The sequence below is a fragment of the Arctopsyche grandis genome, chromosome 2 (assembly GCF_051622035.1).
Source record: "Arctopsyche grandis isolate Sample6627 chromosome 2, ASM5162203v2, whole genome shotgun sequence".
Lineage (NCBI taxonomy): Eukaryota > Metazoa > Arthropoda > Insecta > Trichoptera > Hydropsychidae > Arctopsyche > Arctopsyche grandis.
Genome location: NC_135356.1, coordinates 27274829 through 27297737, shown reverse-complemented (window position 1 = coordinate 27297737; position 22909 = coordinate 27274829). Strand labels below are relative to the sequence as shown.

Below are 22909 nucleotides of genomic sequence, written 5' to 3'. Positions count from 1 at the left end.
ATTCGTCGCAAATTGAACGTTTCGTACATGTCACGCGAAAATAAACTTAATAATATCGAATTAGCATAATTCAGTAATTAATATCATATAACCCCTAATGACTAACGGACGTTTGTTTTCCGCGTGGTTCACCTTTGAATTTATCCAATTTTCCACGCGACTTTCAGTAGTGTGCAACACGTGAAGCATTCGCGGTGTAATGGATATGCATAATGTGTAATAATAGATTAGTTTTTTTTCTTAATGTATTGCCGTATCAAAGGATACATAATTATAATTCGAAATAAATATTTTTACACCGATATCGCGTGTCTCGGTCTTGTCATCGATCACTTCATGAAGTGTTGATACTGCTTGGTACTCCCCCATTCGATTTGTCGCTTCGCAACGATAATTTAAAAGCGATTTGAGGGTTGTCGTTCGGCGCAGTCTCGAAATTCGATATTAATTATATCCAAATTGTTGATTGAACGCTCGAAGTTTGTATAGCAATGATTAAGGTGGAGTAAATTAAGCCGTATCTAAGAACTTTTTTCATTGGTTACTTGTCTGGGTTCGATCAAGTTTTTAAGCTAAAATTTATGATTTCATTTAAAAAAAAAAAAATATTTGTGAAGACCTTGTCCATGTACAATAAATCTAAAAAAAACAATAGCTTGACAAATAATGCCAAAACGAAAATCGAAGCAAATTTTTTTTTCTGACTTTCAGTTGATTTATTCTGTTAGTTCAAAATATTTAACAGTTTTATATGCATGTTGATAAAATTGTTCATTTTGATCAGAAAATAGAACTACTTTAACATAACAAAGGTAACAGCTGATGAAACAGAAAATATGTGGAAAAAATACTGTTTTAAAAATAATTTGTCTCTTATCTGGAAAGCTTAACGAAATGGAAAAAATTCAATTTATTCGTAATTTAGTTGATTTGCATTATAATACTAAATATTTTTGACTTTTAGTCGTTTCCTATAAAAGCATGCACATTTATTGTACATTTAAACATGTGCATGTATTTTACTGGACTGCAATTTTCATTTTTTTTCTGTATATAAAATTCGAACTCGAGGGTTTATATTCAGATCTTTCAATTTGTGTTTTGAAAATGAGTTGTAATTAACGTTTTAAAGTTGAAAATATTTTATCTGGAAATACATATGATGCAGAACAAATCAAGTAATATTTCATTATAAAATACTAACAGTTAATTAGTTGGTTTAAAATTGAAAATTTATTAATGAAACTGAATAGGGACAACTATTTATGTATTTAGACTCTGCTATTCAGTAATTCTGTTCGAAACCACAAAATTGATTGTTTATATTGGAAATTTTGTTTAGATGTATGTATGTGTCTACATATTTATATATTTCATGAAAATTTTCCATATTTTAAGGTAAATAAATATAATAAAAGCGTTTTTAATTAGTATATAATATTAATTGAAACGTTCCCAAAAACCTCAACTACTATTCGGTGAATTATAAGTTGCGGTTATCACGATAAAAACCAATTTTCATGTCACATTTTGTTTTAATTATGTAAATGTCAATTTCAGCCATTAACCGTGTGTATTTTCGTACCAGGTGTAGAGACGGTTTATTTAACAGGTGCTATCGAACCATTTTTAATGTATTGAACATAATTTTTATTTTATTTTTCTAATTTGCAAATTTAAATTAACCCAAATAGTTACAAACGGGTAAAAACCTAAATATCTGAAAATATATATGTGCATATGTAGTTCAAAATAACACGAGAAAACCCGTCAAAATTGTATGTAGAAGTTCAATATACAAAATTTAATCCGTTCAATATGAAGAATTCTCAATTTTTATTGTCGTGGAATTTCAGAATAAGGAAATGCCAATGTTTTGGCAGGTCTATCGCCTCTTCAATATTAAATCAACACAAGCCACGTTTAGTCACACCTTGAGCCTTCACCTTTCAGACAAGAGGTTATTTCTGTTTGACTTCCTGTTTGTCTAATTTAAACTTTAAGTTGGGGAATTTTACACCATCACATATGGATTAAAATAAAATATAAATATGGATTCAAATAAAAAAAAATCATATCAAAAATATGGATTCAAATCTAATTATTAGATGAAAATTACTGGAGTTGAAGATTATTCGCATTTAAACGTATACTACATATGTATATAACTAAGTTGCCCGTTAAGTCACCAGTCAACTAATTGTTATGGTTATATTCTTACTCTGTCAAAATACATCGATACCCCCGTTTAATACCCTCGTTTGAATTTGACAATAGTTTTGTTTATTAATATTCATTTACGTAATATTATTCACTACATTTTGTACACATAATTTATATATGTACATATGCTGACTATAAATCATAGGGTCAACTAAATTATTATTGTTACAAAGCCTCATTTTTATATTCGATTTATAGCGATTTTAACGCTTGCCTTACTGTGCTAAAAAAACCGCTAGCTAGTGTGCTGAATACTAAGCGTCCAGTTAAAAAGTTTTCAATTTGGGATGTTTTGAATATTAAAAATTCTATTTAAAGTATTTCTGCGTAGGGGTGGGTGGAGGATCGAAATAAAAGGCCAACGTCGCTTCACAGCATTTATTGGGTGATTGAAGAGATCCACGCACTGCCAGTGCTCCGTCCAGAATGCCTCGGTATGGCTCGAGTACCTGCTTATAAAGGACAGGTCGCTCAGTGCATCTTTCTCGACACGTTTGTTTACCGATTATTATAGCCACGTACCAGATATGCAGTCCTACGGTGTCGCGCTGATAATTCTGAGAATTCTAGCGGGAAGTGGCTGGGTGCCGTTACCGACCGCTAAGTCCATTCGGGGGTCTCCATTGTTAGCCGAAAGCACTTAAGCCTGGAGATAATCCTTGAAAACAAAATTATAACGGCAGCTCCTTTTTGCATATGCTACAGTATTTTTGTACGTTGCAAATGAATTGTGAATAAAAATAAACCTATTTTGCCGACTTTCTTTGATATTGCATCCAGAAGTATGTATTGGATATATCTAATGTACATATTGGAAAAGATTGTTTGTTTTAAAACGATTACCATTGTTCATTGTGATTCGTTTTTTGTCGAAGGTTTTTAATTAGTATATTCTAGTTAGGATTTTCTTCAGAATCAGGCTCTTCGAGTATTATGGGCTCCGGAAATTCGTCCTCCCTCCAGTCTCGTCAGCCCCGAGTAAATATAATAATGATGAATTGTTTGTTGTCATCATATGTCGATTCGATTTACACATGTTGCGAAATTATTGGCATATGCGAACTCGGTCGTTTTCCTAATAAATCAAAGGGCACATGCGCCGACAATCCGCGGAATCGCCAGTTGTTTGCGGTCAGAAGAGCGATTGATATCCGCAAGGTGAGGCTGCGGTTTGCCGTCAATTATCTTCCTTATTTTCGGACGCAGCGGCTGTCAAACTGTGGGGCGTGACTGGCGCCTAGTCGACCCACGGAACCATCTGCCTTTTGTTATTATGTACTAACGCACCTTGAAATGCAATAAATACTCACTTATCTCGTGTGCTGATCTACTGTCGTGTTTTAAAAACGAGCACAATAATTGATACATACGAAGATAATGAAATTGCAGAATGGTTCAAAAGATTTTCCGACACGAACACTGTGCTACAAATCGGCTTACAAAAATTTTCGCGATTTCATCAGGAGCTTTGACTTTGGATTCGAATATAAATTTAATCAAACTCAATACGATCGATTTGATCGAAATGAATGTAATCAGTATTTATTAGTGTGCGTGTTCGTATGTAGTGTGGTTTAAAAAAAATCTTAAGTGGTTCAATTTTTTGTGATCAAACATATTATTTTCAGCGTTACACGGATATAATATAATGTGATCAAATACTTCGAATTGTAATCAAAGTTGTTAGTGTTACTAAACTTATCATGATTAATATCAACCTTTTGTGATCTAACTGACTCTGCATTATTAAACTCATTATTGATATGATTAATGTTATTAAACTCAATGATAAGTATGTAATCAAAGTTCAAAGATGAGACGTGTCATGATGAAGATTGATTTTGTCGAAAACATTGTGATCAAACTTTTAATATGATTTATTTTTAATTTATGTTTACCTTTAGTAATTTGGTTTGCCTTTGGGCAACTTCGTACATGTGTACTATACATATATAAATTTATTATATTATTATAAATTCAAAATTAAATTCAAATAATGGTCAAAATTAGGGGAGGTGGCCTTTTTGATAGGAACCGTTTCAACAATTAAATCAGATAAATTGATGAACTAATAGGAAATGACCGACCTGGAGCCACATTTAAATAGCCAAGGTCTGGCCAGAAACACTGGATCGGGGCTTGAAACCCTGGCTCCTCAGTTGCTGTCAGTATACACTAACCACTGAGCTATATTGCTGGTTCAATCATAATATTATGTTAAGTGATATTAATTTATTTTATTTAATTAATATTATTTAACTATTAGTTATTTTAACAAATAAAATCTGATCAAACTTAATGTAATACCAGCAGCATGAACTAGTGGTTAGTATATAATGCTTTCGAGCACAGTGGTCACGGGTTCGAGTCCCCCTGGTGGCTGTTGGCTAGACTTTGGTTTGTGTCTCCAGGTAGAATATTTCATATCAGAATTTGACAATTCAACTGATTTTAATTGAAACGGTTTCAACAAATTGGCAACCTTTGCCCATTTCTCGTAATTCTCCAGTTTTTAGCATCTCGAATGTCACTGATTCGTAAAAAATGCTGCAAATTTGTCCATAAATGACTAGCAAATTTTGAATTCTTCGGCATGTCAAAATTTGGCGATTTATAAATATGTATATAAAAAAAAATAGCAATGCCACAAAAATGTAAATTTATCCATAGACGTATCTATGAGACCTTGTTAAAATTATTCTAAAATTGTATAATATATCGATGTTTGTTGTTTGATACATATGTTTGTACATACATATATATATGTAAAAATAAACTTTAATTGAACTTATTGCAATCAGATTTAAATAACGTTATCAAACTACTACATACATATAATCAATATTAATTTTAAAACATTTAATGTGATCAAACATCCTTTTAGTAAAAAAATGCGAATAAAATTAATGCATCTGATCAAACTTGTGAAAATAATATTTATTTTGAACTTATTTTTATTTAAGTAATAAAAAACAATAATACTTTCAATATATAAGTCACTGTCACTATTATTATACGTAACAATATAATAAATTGATTGAAATTTCGTTTTCCACATTTTCAAATTTTCGGTTAACCGGCTACTTCTTAAGAAAAACATTTATTTATACTTTGGTAAATGTTAATAATAATGTCTAAATATATAAGTAAACAAATTATATTATATAAGATATATTCCTCGAATATCGATATTTTGTCTTTTTCTCATGATGGCGTTGTCGGGTTGTGACATTTATGGTATTAAACTTGTAGGTATAAACATATATAAATTAATAGATTTCTAAATTTGAAATCGTGTATGATGGTTTTGTTAATTTTATAAGGAACCGTTTTAACAGTGACATTAAATAAATTGGCAAACTCTGATGGAAGCGATCGACTTGGAGTAACAAATAAGTCAAGTATGACCAGCAGCACTACAGATAATACTCAGAATGAGTTATTTTCAATTGAGGTTAACCCCCACGGGATCAAACTAACAATCTCTCGCTGGTTAGCTGCTGGCTAAACATTACCTTTAAAACTCTGTTACCATTCTTTTCCGATTAATTGAAAGGCTACATACATATGCAGTTCTCACATATTAGAACTCGCACAGTGACTACAATCGCCGTTTTTTTAATCGACTCGACTTCAGACGGCAGTCATAAGGTTAAGCCGAAGTGCGTGAGGACCTCCGGCGAACCGGATGCGTATTTCGCCAGTTTGTTTTTATTTCGATTTTTGTTTCTCAGAATCGACAAGAAATCTGCGGAATGCGCGCAGCGGATATGGCCGGCGCAATAACCTTTTCAGCGCCGCATAATTATCCGGTGACCTTGCGATTCGACCAAATTACAGACTAACCTCATTGTGTGTGTGGATACACGTGCTCTCGATTGTCCCCGTACAACCGGAAAGAGTTGGCTCACTCTTGCGCGAGAGCTCGATGCTTACATACATACATATGTATATACATACATACATATGCCAATTTCAAATGAATCATTAAAACAATAAGCACATTTTCTTACCTCGACCAAAGTCTCCATAAATGTACTTAATTAAGGTGACCAATCGTTTTCCTTTAGAGACGACAGTCCTTCTTTTATAATAGAACAGTCCTCCCTCGACAAGTGTCCTCCTTTTTGAAATCCTGGAATCGTTTTTCAATAATGAAATATCTGAGATATTAATGTATTTTGTATATAATCAAGCATCTATGTATACATATTTCACAAAACGATTCAAAAGATTGAAGGTGAACACATTTCAGCTACAGAAGTTAGTCTTATTTTGAATGACTTTATCCTTCAATATAGATCTTGATTTGAAGAAAAATTTCTTCCTTTAATTGTATAAAGAAAATTGTCATTAGAGGCGACTTCGAATCGAAGTCTTTAAAATACTAAATAATCATTATAAATGTCATATGTCCAATCTTTTTACATTCAACGAAAACACTCACCTCAGAGGTCACTCGGTTAGACTCCAAAAAGGAAAATCTAATAAATTGATCAGATATTCTTTATTTTCAAAAAGAGTGGTTTCAGTTTGGAATGGTCTTCCCAATGATATTGTAATTTCTGATAACCTTAATATTTTTAAGAATAAGATTAAACTTAAAGGATTTCTGTAATTCTTCTTTCCCAATATCTTATTTCCTAATTTCTTATTTCTGCTTCTTGTTTACTTTTTTTCTCATTCAATTTACATATATGTATGTATAAATCAAACTCATTGGGTCTATCGGCTTTGCCGCCTCTCCCAAATATATTAAATAAATAAATAAATACTTAGAGGAATCAAATCCGGGCATAACGGAAATGTTTATCAAAGAAGTGTAGAATTTTCTCCAAATATGTCTTCAATATATCGAAGAATGGTCTGAAACAAACATCACGCTAAATAACAGATTTCAATGGAGTCTTTTTAACTTCACCAAATCTAAAACCTCTTGTTTCTATCAGTCAAAACTATAATTATAATGTAACATGTAGATATGTATATTGTTGTTGAATCGGTTCGGAAATTTTCCGACGAACAATGGGCGACGCTTTTCCTCACACGCGTGCGGCAGTGAAATTTTCGATTTCCTGTCAAGACACCGACAAAGGCGACCATGGTCCCCCGGAAGTCGAGAGCGACGAGCCACGATTCGACGCAATTCCACCATCGACCATATAATAAAATAGTCGAGGGCGATATGGGGTTTCGACGGCGGTCGCGAGGGGGTTGGGGTTTATTTATTTCGACGAGAGTAATAGGCCTCTCTGTAGATTGCTATTTAAAGACAGGTGTTTACATTTAAAAGTTTCTGCTTTGTTGTTTTGTTACGTCACCTATTTATTTTGGACGACGGAAAAGAATCGTTTTCCTAGAATCGTACCGTCACCATTTAATAGACGTTATATACATACATACATTCATACATGTGTCCGAGTTGTTGTTTTTTTTTAAATAGAACAAATACAGTAATTTAAAAAAATAAACGTTTTTTTTATTTGCATATTGTACATATCATATCTAATATATAATTTCAAAAGAGACTTAGTATATAAGTATGTATGTATCTTTGGTTGGGAACTTCGTAAACAAAACAAAGTTTCTATGACGAAAATTCAATTGGTTGAATATGATATTTTTTACGATTCAAATAAATTTAATAAAAAACAAATGAATATTTACTATTAGATTCGCCGTGTTTACGCTGTTTATATTACAAACACTGAGCGAAGCCGGGTAAAACAACTAGTATATAATATAGCTATTCCATCTGTGTGTATGTCTGTCTGTCTGAGATAACACTCGTCGTACTATAATAGTCGTTTCGATTCGACATACATTGTACATACAATGTACGTCACAGCTAAACCGAAGTATAAACGAATACAATAATAAAATAAAAAAGCTTATATATACTGATCGTTACTAATGTTTCCACTCGGCAAAGAATTTACCGCCATCTATTGAAAATTTATTTAATTAATTAATTAATTAATTACTTCTTTTATCGGTGTTTTATATTGTTTATATGTACATAGGTAAGTAGGTAGTTTTTACCATTTTTTTCATATTAAACAATTAAATATAAATATTAAATTAAATATATTTAAAAGGTATGTGAAAGAAATTCTACCGCGTGGGGATCGAACATTTATTTATTTATTATACTTATTTATTATAATTTTTTTTTATTTAATGACTTAATATACCATATCCATGCGATGATATGTCATCGGGTACAACACTAGTGTATAATAATAATATAGTGGAGAGATTGAATTGGTAATGGGTGAGTCAAAAATGGAGCAAAGGTGGACAAAAGAAGTGCTGGAATGGCACCCAAGAGAATGCAAAGGGGTGAAAGGAAGGCCGCAAAAAATGGATAGATGAATTAGAAAAATGTGAGACGGATGAGAGTTTCGCAAAACACCGATGAATGGAAGCGTTTGAAGAGGCCTTCATCTGGCAGTGAATGGTGAATGGCTGTAAATGATAATGTACATATAAAATTTTTGTCCTTCCTTTTGCTGAAAAAAAATCATAATTTTACTGTACATTTCCGATTTGTACAAATGTCATACGATGTTTATGTATAATTTTATGTATAACGTTTTGTAACTTTAAAACCATTAATTTATTAGTGTATTTAAAAAAAACAGTATTTTGGTCAAGAAATACAACATTGTTCGCGCGTATACCGGTCATTAGAATTTGACTTTTATTTTTCGTTAGTTAGTAAAATTTTAATATAAAATACGTAAGTTGTTGATATTATTAATTTATTTATGGAATACGTACATATATATTTTATATTAATGGAAATTTATTTGTTTTAGACTAGATAAAAGTAATTGTCAGCGTCATGTTATGGACAGCAAAACTTACAGTAATATTATTAAAAGCCTTCTTCTCTTTTTTTCTCTTTATTGTCACGTTACATCGGATCGACTATAGTGATATTATAAATATTATAAATGGCAATCAATTAGTGTTGAATTTCCATTAATGCAATCGCTTTAGTGAAATATTGACAAGTTTACAAATCGTCTGCCTTTATGGTTGAAATCGTTGTTATTGTATGTGGTTAATTTCCGGACATAGGAAATTATATTTTATTAGCTTTGTGGCGTATTATTACCGTTTGATGTTATTACTTTTTATTTTCATTGAGTTGCGCAAAAGCGAATAATACTATAAAAACTTAATTTACTAATCGATGCAAATCAAACGGCAACGTCCAGATCAGGTTTATAATCATTTCGATTCGACATTAGCATATAATCAATTTTTCCCATGCTCCAATGACCAGCTGAGGCGTTCGAAACGGAAATAGCAAAAATTGCACGGCTTCTTCTTCCAGGGTCACTTCCATCATCATCATCATCATCACCGTCGTCGTATTAACCATCGTCGTCGTCATCGTCTTCGTCGTCGCCTTAGTCCCACGCTCGGCTCGTTCGCGGTTTCCATAGTTAACAATTAAAATTTTCCGCGAATTTGTTCGGCGAACCGCACTTTTTCCTCGTGCCGTCCCTGTTCAAACGTTTGATCTTGAAAAATTAATTTATTAAACTATATACATATATATGTATGTAATGTGGACGCATCATATGTATATTTCTTCGAATCGACACATTTCTATGGAAATTTTCGAGATGATCCATTCATCAATTTGAAGTTTGTTGAACTTTGCCGAAATTGATATATTGTACTTTTCATTACATACATACAATAAAATTCATCAATATACGCATACTTTTCATAATTTTCAATTGAAAAGTATTTTTGGTTTCCTACATTAAGATTTCTAGTGATTCCTACTTGCGAAATTTTCCTGTTGTTTCAAATATGTACAATAGTTAGCAATATACATATGTATAGTCGGTATACTTGCAGAAAACGTTTAGTCAAAAATTGGATGTTTTGAATGTGAATTTTGAGTCAAAAAATGAAGAAAGCTTTCTGCCAGTATACGGACGATATAGTATGTAATTATCAGTTGTATGAATATGTCAATCTAAGAAAACTCAATTTAATCTGAACAGGTACATACATACATATAAGCCGTCGTATTTGAAAGTGGTATATTTCTCTTCATTTTTCTTTATTTCGAGAAATATTTTGCAAAACATTAAATATAATATTAACAATATTTAAAAATACTAGTGGCCTATAATATGTTTACTCTGCTTTTCTCAGATTCTGGTCATACCGAATTAAAAGAAGTGATATTAATTTGTAAATCAAGTTAAACAGAAATTATGTTTTTGGAACTGAAAATTTGACTTCCACCACTTTCAAATATAACGGCTCATATAATAGTATTTTCTTCTAATGTGTGAAGTCATATTATCTATCATTCTCATATCAATTTGTTTGTTCTTTTTCATTTTTAATTTAAACATAAAAAATATTGAAGATTATCGCAACACAGTCGCCAATATTCAAACATATTCGAATGGTGTTCACATTAAAAAAAATAATAAGAAAAATAATGCATTTCAAAATTAATGTCAATGAAAAATCTGAACTATGTAATTCGAAGGGCATATGTTTTGACTTTCAGTAAATCAAGAACTATTTATAAACACACAAATGTATGTAAATGTAAATAAGGATGAATGATTGAAAAAAGTCCTGGCTGTTAATTTAAATGATCATTTTGACAGTTTATAGACATAAACCACTCACCTTTTAAACATTAAATATAATTAAGTTATATTTCACACTTCCTCTTAGCCATGCTCATATGTAAATAAAATATATAAGATGTTTGAAAATCAGCTAGCAAATTTAAGACAATTTATACAGTATACATATATATTACTGAAATGTGTGTACTGAGATAAGTACATGCAGTAAAATTAGAATATTCTCGATTTTATCCACTTTTCCGCTTTTGTAGCTAACGAATCGTATCGAAAGTGAACGACGCACGAACTCTAACCAACAATATATGTATGTATAATATGTACATACATATATAGAAAAATATTACATGGGCTTTTATATATAATATGACACACATCACAAAACGAAATTTTTGTTGTTTATTTTTAATTATTATTACAAATGATCGAGAATATGTTTTAAAAAAAAATGACAAATGCAATGAATTTATTTACAAAATTTTACAAATAACAATGGCGAGTAAAAATATTAAGGCGAATTAATTATTATCTATGAAATAGAAAACCGTACAAATATTTTAATGGAATGAAAAGCATTTCTTAAATATCAATATATGTACATACATACATTTATGTAAATCAAACTTGATTCAAAATATTCGTAATATCAGTAGTTTAACTTCCATAAATCAATACCACACATACATACATACATACATACAAACATATACGTAATTACATATATGTTAATAAGCTACATATTATTATATAAACAATAATACACTCATTATCAGACATAATTTCGATTGTAATATACATTTTAAACACTTTAAAGACGAATAAGGGCGAAATCACACTGAGTGGTATGGGACGTCACATGTAAAGTGGGTGTCCCCACATGTAAAGTGGGTGTTCTCCAAACCGAATTCGGGTGTATTTGCACGTACAGAATGCATATATTTGTGGGGTCGCATGTGTATGCATATCCATATACATACAACCGAAAAGTTTCTCCTTCATTTCTTCAAATATGGGATTCTCCGTTATCGATCACTGTCAAGGAAGGATAAATACAAGGATAAAATATCACCGGAAACACTTCAAGGGGTGATTTTTTAGACTGTGTACCATGTACATATATGGATTAGGGGTGCTGCGTTTTTCTCATGTTTAAAAGTATCTAAAAAAACACATACCACGTACCACTCAGTGTGTTTTCGCCCTAAATCTCCGACTACGAAACCTTTCACAGCGAGCGATTATACTACTGTCAACCTCATTTCTGAGTTGACAAAACCTTCAATAATGCTAAAATGTTGTGAGTTCTAGAATGACGGTATACTATTTTCTCTATGTGAGATCACAGTTAAAGCACCGAAAAAAAATTAACTTCAAAGCTCAATTACTGATGATCACGATTTGTGATTCGTATTCGCCAACCTGTCCGTCAAATTTAGCGACTTGCAATACAATAGATGATCGCATTCGACCAGCTGACGACTCCTTCCTCCTTGGAAACCTTCCAGAACACTCTCCTCAATCATCGGCACAGTTTGTGTGGCATGATCATGAGTCGTCGCTGACCGTTGGCAACTCTCATACCCGTAGCTCTCGATAGAACTGGCCCTGTCCGTGTGATCTGTCAGACCTGACAAGACAGAATTGTCACTGTCTATGGGATATCCAGTGATGACGTCGATCCTGATCACCTGCACCGTTTCGGGACTGGGTATCCTCGAAAGCGTGAGACTCTTGCGTTTCTCTTTCTTGTGATGGTGGTTGGATATGTTCGGTTCTTTTGCAGGGTTTTGAACTGTTTTGGTTACTATTGGCTCTTCCTGCGGCTTTGCCACTGGTGTTTGCTCGTCTTCGTCGATGCACTTCTCCAGAATTGTCCTCGGGTGTTTTCTGAAGGTGTCTTCCTCCTCGCCGGAGCCGAACAGAGAGCACTCGGATGAGTCATCGGGTATGTTGAACTCTCTCAAGTATTCCTCGAACTCGTACTCGTCATAGTCTGTGGAAGCTCGACTGGAAGCTCTCGTGTCATCGTCCATGGGTAGGTATTCGCTCTTCACGAACATTCTGTGCACGTATGCCGAGCAATTTTTCGGTATTGTCTTATAGCGAGCTCGTTTCTTAGAGTGCGCTTTGGTGTCGGCCTCGTGGCCCGTCTCTTGGGGAAAGTCCAGGTTTGTTATGGTGAGAAAAGCTGGTCTGAATACGTTCTTCGACGCGGTTATGGTGTATATTTCGGAATCGGACACCGAAGATGGTGTGACTGGACGGGATTCGGTCTCGTTCCTCTCCGTGTCCAGGCCGAATGCTTCCAAATGGTAGCTACAAAATAAAATATTCAATATATACAATCAAGTATTAAGAGTTTGCGACACAGTTGTGGAACAATAAATAAAAATATGTGTATTTAATAAAAAGGAGATAAAACTAGTATAAACGCATCGCCAAGCTATTACAATCAAACTGGCTACATATGTATATGATTGACACGCAATTCATTAAGTGTTGAAATTTTTCAAGAATGAGTCAAGAAATTGTAATCTGATTTTTGACGTAAGCTAATGTCTCTGACATGAAGCTAGAAGAGTTTAATCACATTAACGAACTCATTAAAATTTACATTGGAATCTTGTATCAGATCGTAGCGATGACAGCTGTCTATACGTCTCTTTACAACTCATTAAAACAGTGGTAAAGCTACTTTTTTCACTCTCATTTACTCTCATATCATATTAACTTCATATAAGAAGCTATTATACCTTCTCATGTTCCTTTTTTATTTCACTATAATAGATTCATTTAACAGTCCTGTGCATAACAATGGTGTTTTCAGTTGATCGTATTATATTTTCATTATTTTCCTAGAAGAACCGACTCAATACTCACACTCTCCATATTTCGATTTACTTTTAGCCTTCTTTGTGTCCTTTTAGACTCTTTTGTTACCATTATCCCAGATAGTCATGGAGAAAACTCGTTGGAGAAAGATAGCGTTGAATTTAACCACAGAACTCTTCAATTCCTACATAGTCTTCAAATACGTTATGGGAAATAATATCACCTTGTATGATACATTTTTCTATACTTCCATTAAATTTTGTAGATTTGCTTCTATGTAAGTATATTATAAAAACCAAATAAATGAAATTACATTCGGGAAAGCCATGTTTGATATAATGGCGAATATTTTAGGTATTTAATCCTATTTTAAAACATTATAAAATTTGATCTGAATTTTGAATCTCATCTATTATTTGTGCTTAATTCGATCGATTCATAATAACTCCTAAGATAAGTAGACGGTTCTTATATTATGTATATATGAAGCAAGAGAGGGTTACTTTGGAAGAATGAAAATGAATGAAATGTCTATTGCAGTATGACTGAAGAGAGAAATTGATCAACGCGTTCTTTTACTAATAATAAATGACTAATGAATGTGTTCAATGTTGAATATTTATGTATGTATTATCACATAAATAAATATGGATGTATACATGGAATAACAAAAAGAAATCTAAGACCCATGACTAAGATGACGAATTTTACGGAATAAGTGAAAGGATCAGTGGCAATGAGCAGGACATATATGTAGCTAGACAAAGAAAATGATATCCGGAAGGTTATATGTATGTAGATGGTAAAATATGTAGATGCCAAGCATAAACCAAATAAAATACGTAGTATACATATGGTAAGATGGAGGAAACTCTCATCTAAAGAAGTGTTAAATCCAGCAGCAAAAAAAAAAAAAAATATATATATATATATATATATATATATATATATATATATATATGTATATGTGTATATATATATATATATATATATATATATATATATATATATATATATATATATATATATATATATATATATATATATATATATATAATTAAAATATATATAATATGTAATTGAAAACAAATGAGCAGGATGAAAATTATTCGCAAATTGTAATTCAATTAAATCTTCAGCCAACAAAGACGTCAAATCGAAAATATGTAAATTATAACATGATATAATTATTGAATATACTCCCTTATAATATACATATGTATATATGTAATATAATGTCAGTACAATATATGAAAAATAAAATCTATTTTTAGCAATTACTTATGCGACATGAAAAGTATGGCGTGTTGATGCGCAATTTAGACAAAGGAAACGTTATTTATGATAAATTGTGTGTCGTAAAAGCATTACACGCATTTTTAGTTTTTTGGCATTTCGCGAAAGTTCCGCGTTTAAGTTGTAAAAGGTTTACGATGCATGTGTGTGTTTGTGTAAATTATAAAATGATAAAATTTTGGTAAATGCCGATTGTTGCGATAAAGTTTTATAGTGCGAAATTTTTAGTCATAATCGTGACATAATGGCGGCAATTTTGAAAGTTTTTGATTTGCGAGCAAATTTTAATGCGATTTCAATCGGGTTACTATTCGATTTTTAAATCAATCAGGATGTATGTAAATATGAACATAATCGTTATAAATATAAATATATTTTATTGTAGTTTGGATGAAATAAAATAATTGATAAATTATAATAATTAATCGAATCAGTCCATGTATTATAAAAAATGAAAAAAGTAAACGCCTGCATTTTTTCATTAATTCACTATTATTCGCTCTGGATTAAATTTATGTTTCTTTATGTCTGAATGCTGACGATTGTTGTGTGAGTGTGTACAAGGCTTTAAGCGTTGCTGTTACTTGAAAATACTTGAAAATTTCTTAATTAGAATTTTCCAAACTGAACTTTTCGAATATTGATACCTTTTAGCTCTTTAATATAATACATAGGTTTTTATTAATTTTAGGAAAAACTATTTATTTATGTACATGATTCTACTTCATTTTCCAAATCGAATTTGACACCAAAAAAATGCATCACAGTCGAAAATTTTGTCCATTCGTCTAAAACTTATCATTGAAAAAATATATCATTATTTAAAAGTGGAAACGCGAACATTTTTTGCAAAACTTTTTTTTTTGGCATTTATGAGTGTTTTTCGCAAACTTAAACATACAAAATTTATGGCTCTGGATTGCAACAATATATTATTAAATATACAACAATTAAATGACCTTTTGGAAAGCACCACAAAGCATAGGAATGATGTGGTTTTTCAGCTATTAAAAAATGTATTTAAAATAGATACTGCATTGCACACTGATTACATACATTATTATGAAAAGAATTGACTTATCATAGCATTATTGTATTAAAATATTAATATATATATATATATATATATATATATATATATATATATATATATATATATATATATATATATATATATATATATATATATATATATATATTTATATTTATATTAATATTTAAATGTATGTTATACTATAGTTTTGTATGTGAATATCTGAATATATGTATTATAATACGAAAAAGTTTAAATCGAAGTTTTACTGTACTTGTATTATATTTTTATATACCAAATGGGTTTACGATCTCGCGCTATGGATACTTCGCCTTCGAATTGCTATCGCTAAAATAATACTTTTGATTTATTTTCGCTCGCTATAACGTTCCACATGCTGCAGAATTTCGATTTTGCAGCATTTTACCGTTCAGGGGTGTATCTTTTAAGCCATTCTTGTTCGTCCAGTGAACAATTCGCCAGTCGTCTTTGGCAATAATGGCGAGGACTTCCTCGTCTTCCAGTAACTGGCGCCGCCACGTCCCTTCTGTCAGTCAATTTCACTCGAAAGCACTTCATCATTCGATGTTTCACTTGTCTGAAATTAAATGAAACAGTTGAATCTAATATTAAAAAAAAATCCAACAAAAAATTGATATAAAATTTGCAAAAATTAAAAAAAAGTAATACGTGCATAAAAAATTTAAATAAATGACAGACTATTGGTTAATGTACAATTGAACCGCTTAAGAAGTTGCAAAATATTATAAATATAATTTCATAAACATATGCATATAAAAGTTGGAACCTTCGCAACAAAAGTTTCATCTCACTTACATAGATGTCACTAAAAATAATTTGCGAAATTCGTGTGAATGATGCGAACATTGTCTTGTCAAAAGTTTTAAATAACACCTGTTGCAAAATACTCACGCATAATAAAATGTAAGTACGCATTTAGAATTGTTTTCACTTCGCGTACACATACATAAATAATAAAACCTCAAAGTAAGCATTTCAAAATTTAATATCTGCGTATTTAACAATGTTTAATTTCAAGCTATAATTATATAAATTAAATTTATTTGCAATTTCTAATTTTTTAGAGGTAAATTAAAAAAAATGAAATAGTAATAAATTTTCTTGTATAATTATAGTGCAGACATTGATCTATCGATTGGGAAGCGCTGACGTTTGGCAACATCGTGAACAAATATTTCATGGTTGGGGGTAGAGACGCACAATGCGTTTTCGTGGAATTCGAAGTTGAGAAAAAAAAAGCAAAACTAATGGCGGATGTCTAATTTCTACAAACCTGCACTTGCATAGGTAGATAGATAGATAGCTTTTGAAAAAAAAATCAAATTGAATATCGTTGAAAATATATATTACATTTGAATCGATGATAGCTTTAGTATTAACAATTATATTAGTAGGTATTTATTAAATACAATGAAAATCAGTAGATAGAAGATTTTCGCTCCGTATATTTTCTAAAGCTCGCGTTTCATATTATATATATATTTATAGTAGGGGAGGGGTTAAAATTCCCTTGACATAATTACTTTCAGGGGTGGCTGCATCAGGTAACGCATATGCATCAAAATTGCATGAGATAAATGAGCACAGGAATCTACGAGGTACACAATACGATTACTAGAAGACCCTCAGGTGCACGCAGGGATGTGAAACCATTTCATTTTAATTGAATCATATTCGTTTTAAGGTTAAGCATCACACGTGGTGTCAAATCTATTACTAAATGACACTACGTCGTGTATAATTTGGTTTGACTAGTGTTCTGTTAAAGAAATAAATGATTTAGACTAAATAAAAATACATGCTTTCTATTGTCGTTTGTCTAAGATTTTTTTTCCATTTATAAAATTTAATATTATATGTGATGATTTAAAATGAAAAAAAAGTAGGTTTTGTTTTTGAAAATGAGAATTTTTGTTCGATGTGTTTTGTCACTAATTAGGTATGGATATAAAACTTGGTCATTGAATGTCAAAATGTTGCACGAAATCCAATGCACCCAAATGTGTATGAAGCGTCATATAGTAGAGGTAAAAATCGAAAATATATGTACATTTGTAAGTCAGAGGTATTTTTTTTTAATATAATGTGCAAGTGAAGATTTTAAAATAATTAGAAGAATAGGCAAAAGATATATAGTTCACAAATGAGATGATGAATGTAATGATTGATAGGCTTTCATCCAGCAATGCAAATAATAATGATGATTTTAGTATGGTAAAATTTTGAATAGTAACCACAAATAAACAAACAGAAAGTGTACGGATTGAACAATTCAAAACATTCTTTCATTTCCCAACTAGACAAATTCCAATATCATATCTTATCTGTGTTGTTTTTCGGCAATAAAAAATCAGTCTTCAACTTAGGGCCACCAAATTTGGTATACAATCTTATATACATACATATATAGATTTATAAGAGTTTCGTCTGAGCAACGCCGGGTATCACCGACACATTTTAAATACACGATTTCCTATCTATAGTTGGAGCATTATAAAAGCTTTCCAATACCAATCAATCGAATTTACTCTGGTGGAGATGCCGTATTAAGATACCAAGGCCTTACATACATATAATAGATAACGAAACACAACGGAAATCGAGCCTTCCTACGACAATAAAAATAAATTGAACCCATCAAAAAATTGCATTACGTGCACGGCGCTTGTAAAAATGCACGTCTAATCTCACGGTGGTACGATTTAATTGAATTCGAGCCAAAGGTTGACGATTCCTAAAGCCGACGACTTGGCGAACCGTAGATTCGTGCGAAAAAATTCGTGGTCCCTTTCAAAAGCGTCATCAAAAGAGAACGTTCATCTATTCTGCGCAAAATGTAATAATAATAAGAAAAGTGCCAACAATACATAGAGAAGCTAGGAGAGTTTGTGCATCGGATGCACCGGTGAACATGTGCATTCTACCTGGAGGAAAGTTAAGGATATAATATAATGTGTACCACCTCGTGTCAATATTGACTCGGCTCTCTCTCTCTCCTTCTCCCTAGGCGTTATGCACTTACTTGTGCATTCGCTTCAAGGGGTTGCTGAAAACCACCATGGTGGTTTTTATATCTTGTAAAAATAATAGAAGCCATATTGACAACCCTCTGATGCTTAAAAATATTTTTTCGAGGGCACTCATACGAGAACTATGCGTTGAACGTTACATACTTATGATTTGCCGTTTCGCAACTTTGAAACGGTTTCTAGCTCAGATAAAACAAAAAATGACATTCTATCTACAAGCAATCTGTATAAACATTTTAAGATACAAAAAAATGTAAATCAATTATTAACTAGTCGAAAAAATATATTTGAAATGTGTTCAAAATGAATTCACCTTACAAATGTAGTTAGGATTTATCGTAAATATTATATGATTATATTAAAGTTTCGTTTATTTTATCCCTGTTTTGTATATTTTCTTTGGGAACATCATTTGAATTAACAATCGTTTTATTAATTATATAGGTAGTAAAATGACTTCGGCATAATATTGCGGACTGATCGCCATCGAACCTAATTGAATTTATTATTGTTGTTATAAAAGGTGATCAGTATTCTATTCAATCATATAACTACTATTTTTATGTGAGAGATAATCTTGAATTTATATCAAGTTTAAAGAAGGCATTATATACACCCCTACGAATATATGTATGTATGTAGTAATAAATAAAAGAAAGCTGATATAAACGATTCGTTCTAATATTAAAAAAATGATAAAACTAGCTTCTAGCTGCAGATTTTAATAGTCGTTTTGTGTTTGAGATTTAAAAACTACTCTTGTATGTATTATATGTATATATATATATATATATATATATATATATATATATAATACATACGTTAAAGTGAAATTTTTACTGTCAGTTATATTAAAATTTCATTAGTGTATGAAATTTTAATATATGCTTGGATCTAACAATATATGTTATTTCAAATTTACTGGTTAGAGAAGCGAATGAAATTAGTGCAAAAATATATGAAAATGAAGTATTTTCGTGATTAAAGTACAAAATTTATAAGAATTTAAAATTAAAAGCTATCAAATAAAATCGGAAGCCTATGTATACTAAACACTGCATCATCCTTAGAAATATTTTCAGGGATACATCATATAACATTGTTCAAGTTTGTTTGTTTATTAACAAAAAGCTATTTCGGCTATTTAGATTATTTAATGAATTTTTACATTATTATTTTTTTACTTTATTTTAATTAGAGTTATCCAATAGTAAAATAATTTAGGGTGAAATGTAAAAGCGTTATTCGAGTCATCGTAATCAGAAACTTGATTTTACAGCCTACGAGATATCAATTCATTATTTATTTGTGAAGTATTCTGTAAAATAATGTAAAGTTTATATTGTACTATCACTCAATTTTCAAAAATGATAATTTCACTATTCAATTGCCGTGGATATGTAATTTCCGTAGTGAAAATAAAACTACATACATATGTATACCTAGTGAACGCGTATCTGACATGAGTTCACTAAAGCGTCAGTGTAATTATAATTTCACAGTAACGTCTATATTATATATTTTATACCTAAGTAAAATCAAATTGTTTTTTATTTATATATAATGTTAGGTTTTTTTTATTGTCTAGGAATGTATGTGTGCGTGTTTGCGATCTAGGATGGATTCGGTGTCACGGTGCATTGTGGCAGATCGACTGCAGATGATGCATTTTGGGCGACAGGTGGGTGAGCCAGCTGCGCTAGAGATGCATCTTTCGTGAAGAAATTGCATGGGAAACTGCAGCGAAGCCCGTACGCATGGTTGCCCGCATAGATTCCCAAACGTTGATGATGCTTGACGTGACACTCAATTCTGGAGCGACTTTCATTGTTAGAACAAAAATGTGATCTTCACAAATTTGACATTGAAATGCACGATGATAACAAAAAAATTGTATGAAAACGCTCTATAAAATATCTAGATATATGTACTACATGTATCCATAAAATTATTCAATACAATATCTCACAGTTAATTAGAATACAGTGTACAAACGATGATAATTTTATTTTTGATATATTTATTTGATATTGACGTTGACATTTTGTAAACATTCAAATTTTATCGAAATAAATCGGAACGTTGAAACATTAATTTCGATAACGTATATGTTTTTACTGAAAGTAAATAATTGTTCGATTTTTCTTTTTAATAAAAAATTGCCATTTCATTCTATTGAAAATTGAATAATACAAGTACATAGATGTGTATACAAAAGCAGCCCTAATAAAACGAATGTGTATGTATGTATGTACATAAAGTATAAATTGGATCGAAATTTATTTATTGATTTCACACATAAACGGTTGAGAAACTACGCTAACTTTAATACTGAGTGAAGTGTATTTTTTATTAAAGAAAATATTCTCAATCCCTTCAACTACTAAGAACGAGGCTTTAAATGCATCGATAATTCATATTTATTTTATTTATTACAATTTTGCCATTGTGACATTACAGAGTAATTCAAAGTCGTCACAAAAAAAATAAAACTAGCATAAATATGAAACAAATATGTATATATATATATAAATACATATATATATATGAATTTTTGTATATATACAAAGAAAATAAGCAATTAAAAATAAAGAAAGTTTTATTTGTATAAACATGTATTGAAAATAATTATTTGAATGAAGTGAATTTGTAAATACCTCAAATCAATTTTTAATACGCCTACTCATAAATAAATAATAAGGTATTTTATTTTTTTAATAAAGCTTTTTTTTACATTATTTGATACAGTTTTTGAATCGAGTTTTTGAAAAAAACAGCACATTTTACAATTTTTTATTTGAATGTTCGATTGAAGCCAATTTTTTTTATTAATATTTTAATAAAATACATGTATGCTTAGGTGTTTAATTTCAATTCATAATTTTTTTTCACGCTTTTAAAATGGTGAGAGGATTTTTTTGAAAGTTATTGTGATTAAATAGGCGTTGAGCCCAGTATGGATGAAGACGTTTTTAAGAAATCGAAAATTTTCAAATAAAATACAATACAACAAAATTTAAAATAAGGTATTATATTAATGAAACTATAATTGCAAAATTTATCAAATCGAGTTGAATAAAACTCGATTGAAATATGTGAGCGAGTGTAATTATAAGCGAGTGGTTTGGTGCATTTATTTATCTTTCATTCGATTTACCATGATCGTTCTCTTCCTAAATCCTGACAAGTTGTTTGGCTCGAAATCATCTTTTTTATTTTATTTTTTCACTTTCTCTTATAACGCGTAGATGTAAATTTCGTTATAACGAGCGAACGCGTGCGATCGTGCAAACGGTTCGCGGGCAAATGAACCGACGAGTCACCGTGAATAGCGGTCTCTCGTATTCATACACGTTCGTTAGTCGGAAAACTGAATTTTCCCTTTGTGCGATCGTCGTATCGCCACAATGCGGAAACTTTGTTCGATTCAACGGTGAACCAAGCCCCCGTTTCGAATATTCGACACATTTTTACCCATATAAATGGTAACTGGGCATAAATCAATCGCTCAAGCGAACCATACATAAGTACATACGCTCTACGAGTTATTATTTGATTACGCTCAATGCTTAGATTTTTATTATTTTGCATGTTTTAAATCAATGGTGTCATCCAATTTTCATAAAAACGGGCTCTAACAAAATAAAAACTCTTATAAAACATACTTTAGTTACAAATGAAAGCAGCTAATGCTACGATATATGTACACATACAATGTATTTTTTCATATCAATTTTGTCAATAGATTACATTCCAATAATATATATATATATGAATACATTCAATGAGATTAATAATATGATACTTTTAGTTTTTAA

General features: G+C 30.9%; 1 protein-coding gene across 1 annotated transcript; it reads right to left on the bottom strand.

The window, feature by feature from the left end:
• Positions 1 to 11237: 11237 nt before the first annotated feature.
• LOC143922877 (uncharacterized) lies at positions 11238 to 22398 on the bottom strand. The gene is made up of 3 exons (XM_077446268.1): positions 22249 to 22398; positions 16448 to 16618; positions 11238 to 13175 (listed from the first exon to the last, which is right to left on the bottom strand). Exons 2-3 carry the CDS (start codon positions 16600 to 16602, stop codon positions 12251 to 12253), a joined length of 1080 nt encoding a protein of 359 aa, XP_077302394.1. The 5' UTR covers positions 16603 to 16618; positions 22249 to 22398; the 3' UTR covers positions 11238 to 12250.
• Between the last annotated feature and the right edge of the window lie 511 nt (positions 22399 to 22909).

Excerpts from the sequence above, each read along its gene's own strand:
- LOC143922877 (XM_077446268.1), bottom strand. The coding sequence starts at position 16,602 with ATGATGAAGTGCTTTCGAGTGAAATTGACTGACAGAAGGGACGTGGCG. Across the intron at positions 13,176-16,447 it reads AAAAGATACACCCCTGAACG|CTACCATTTGGAAGCATTCG; the intron begins GTAAAATGCTGC and ends TTTATTTTGTAG.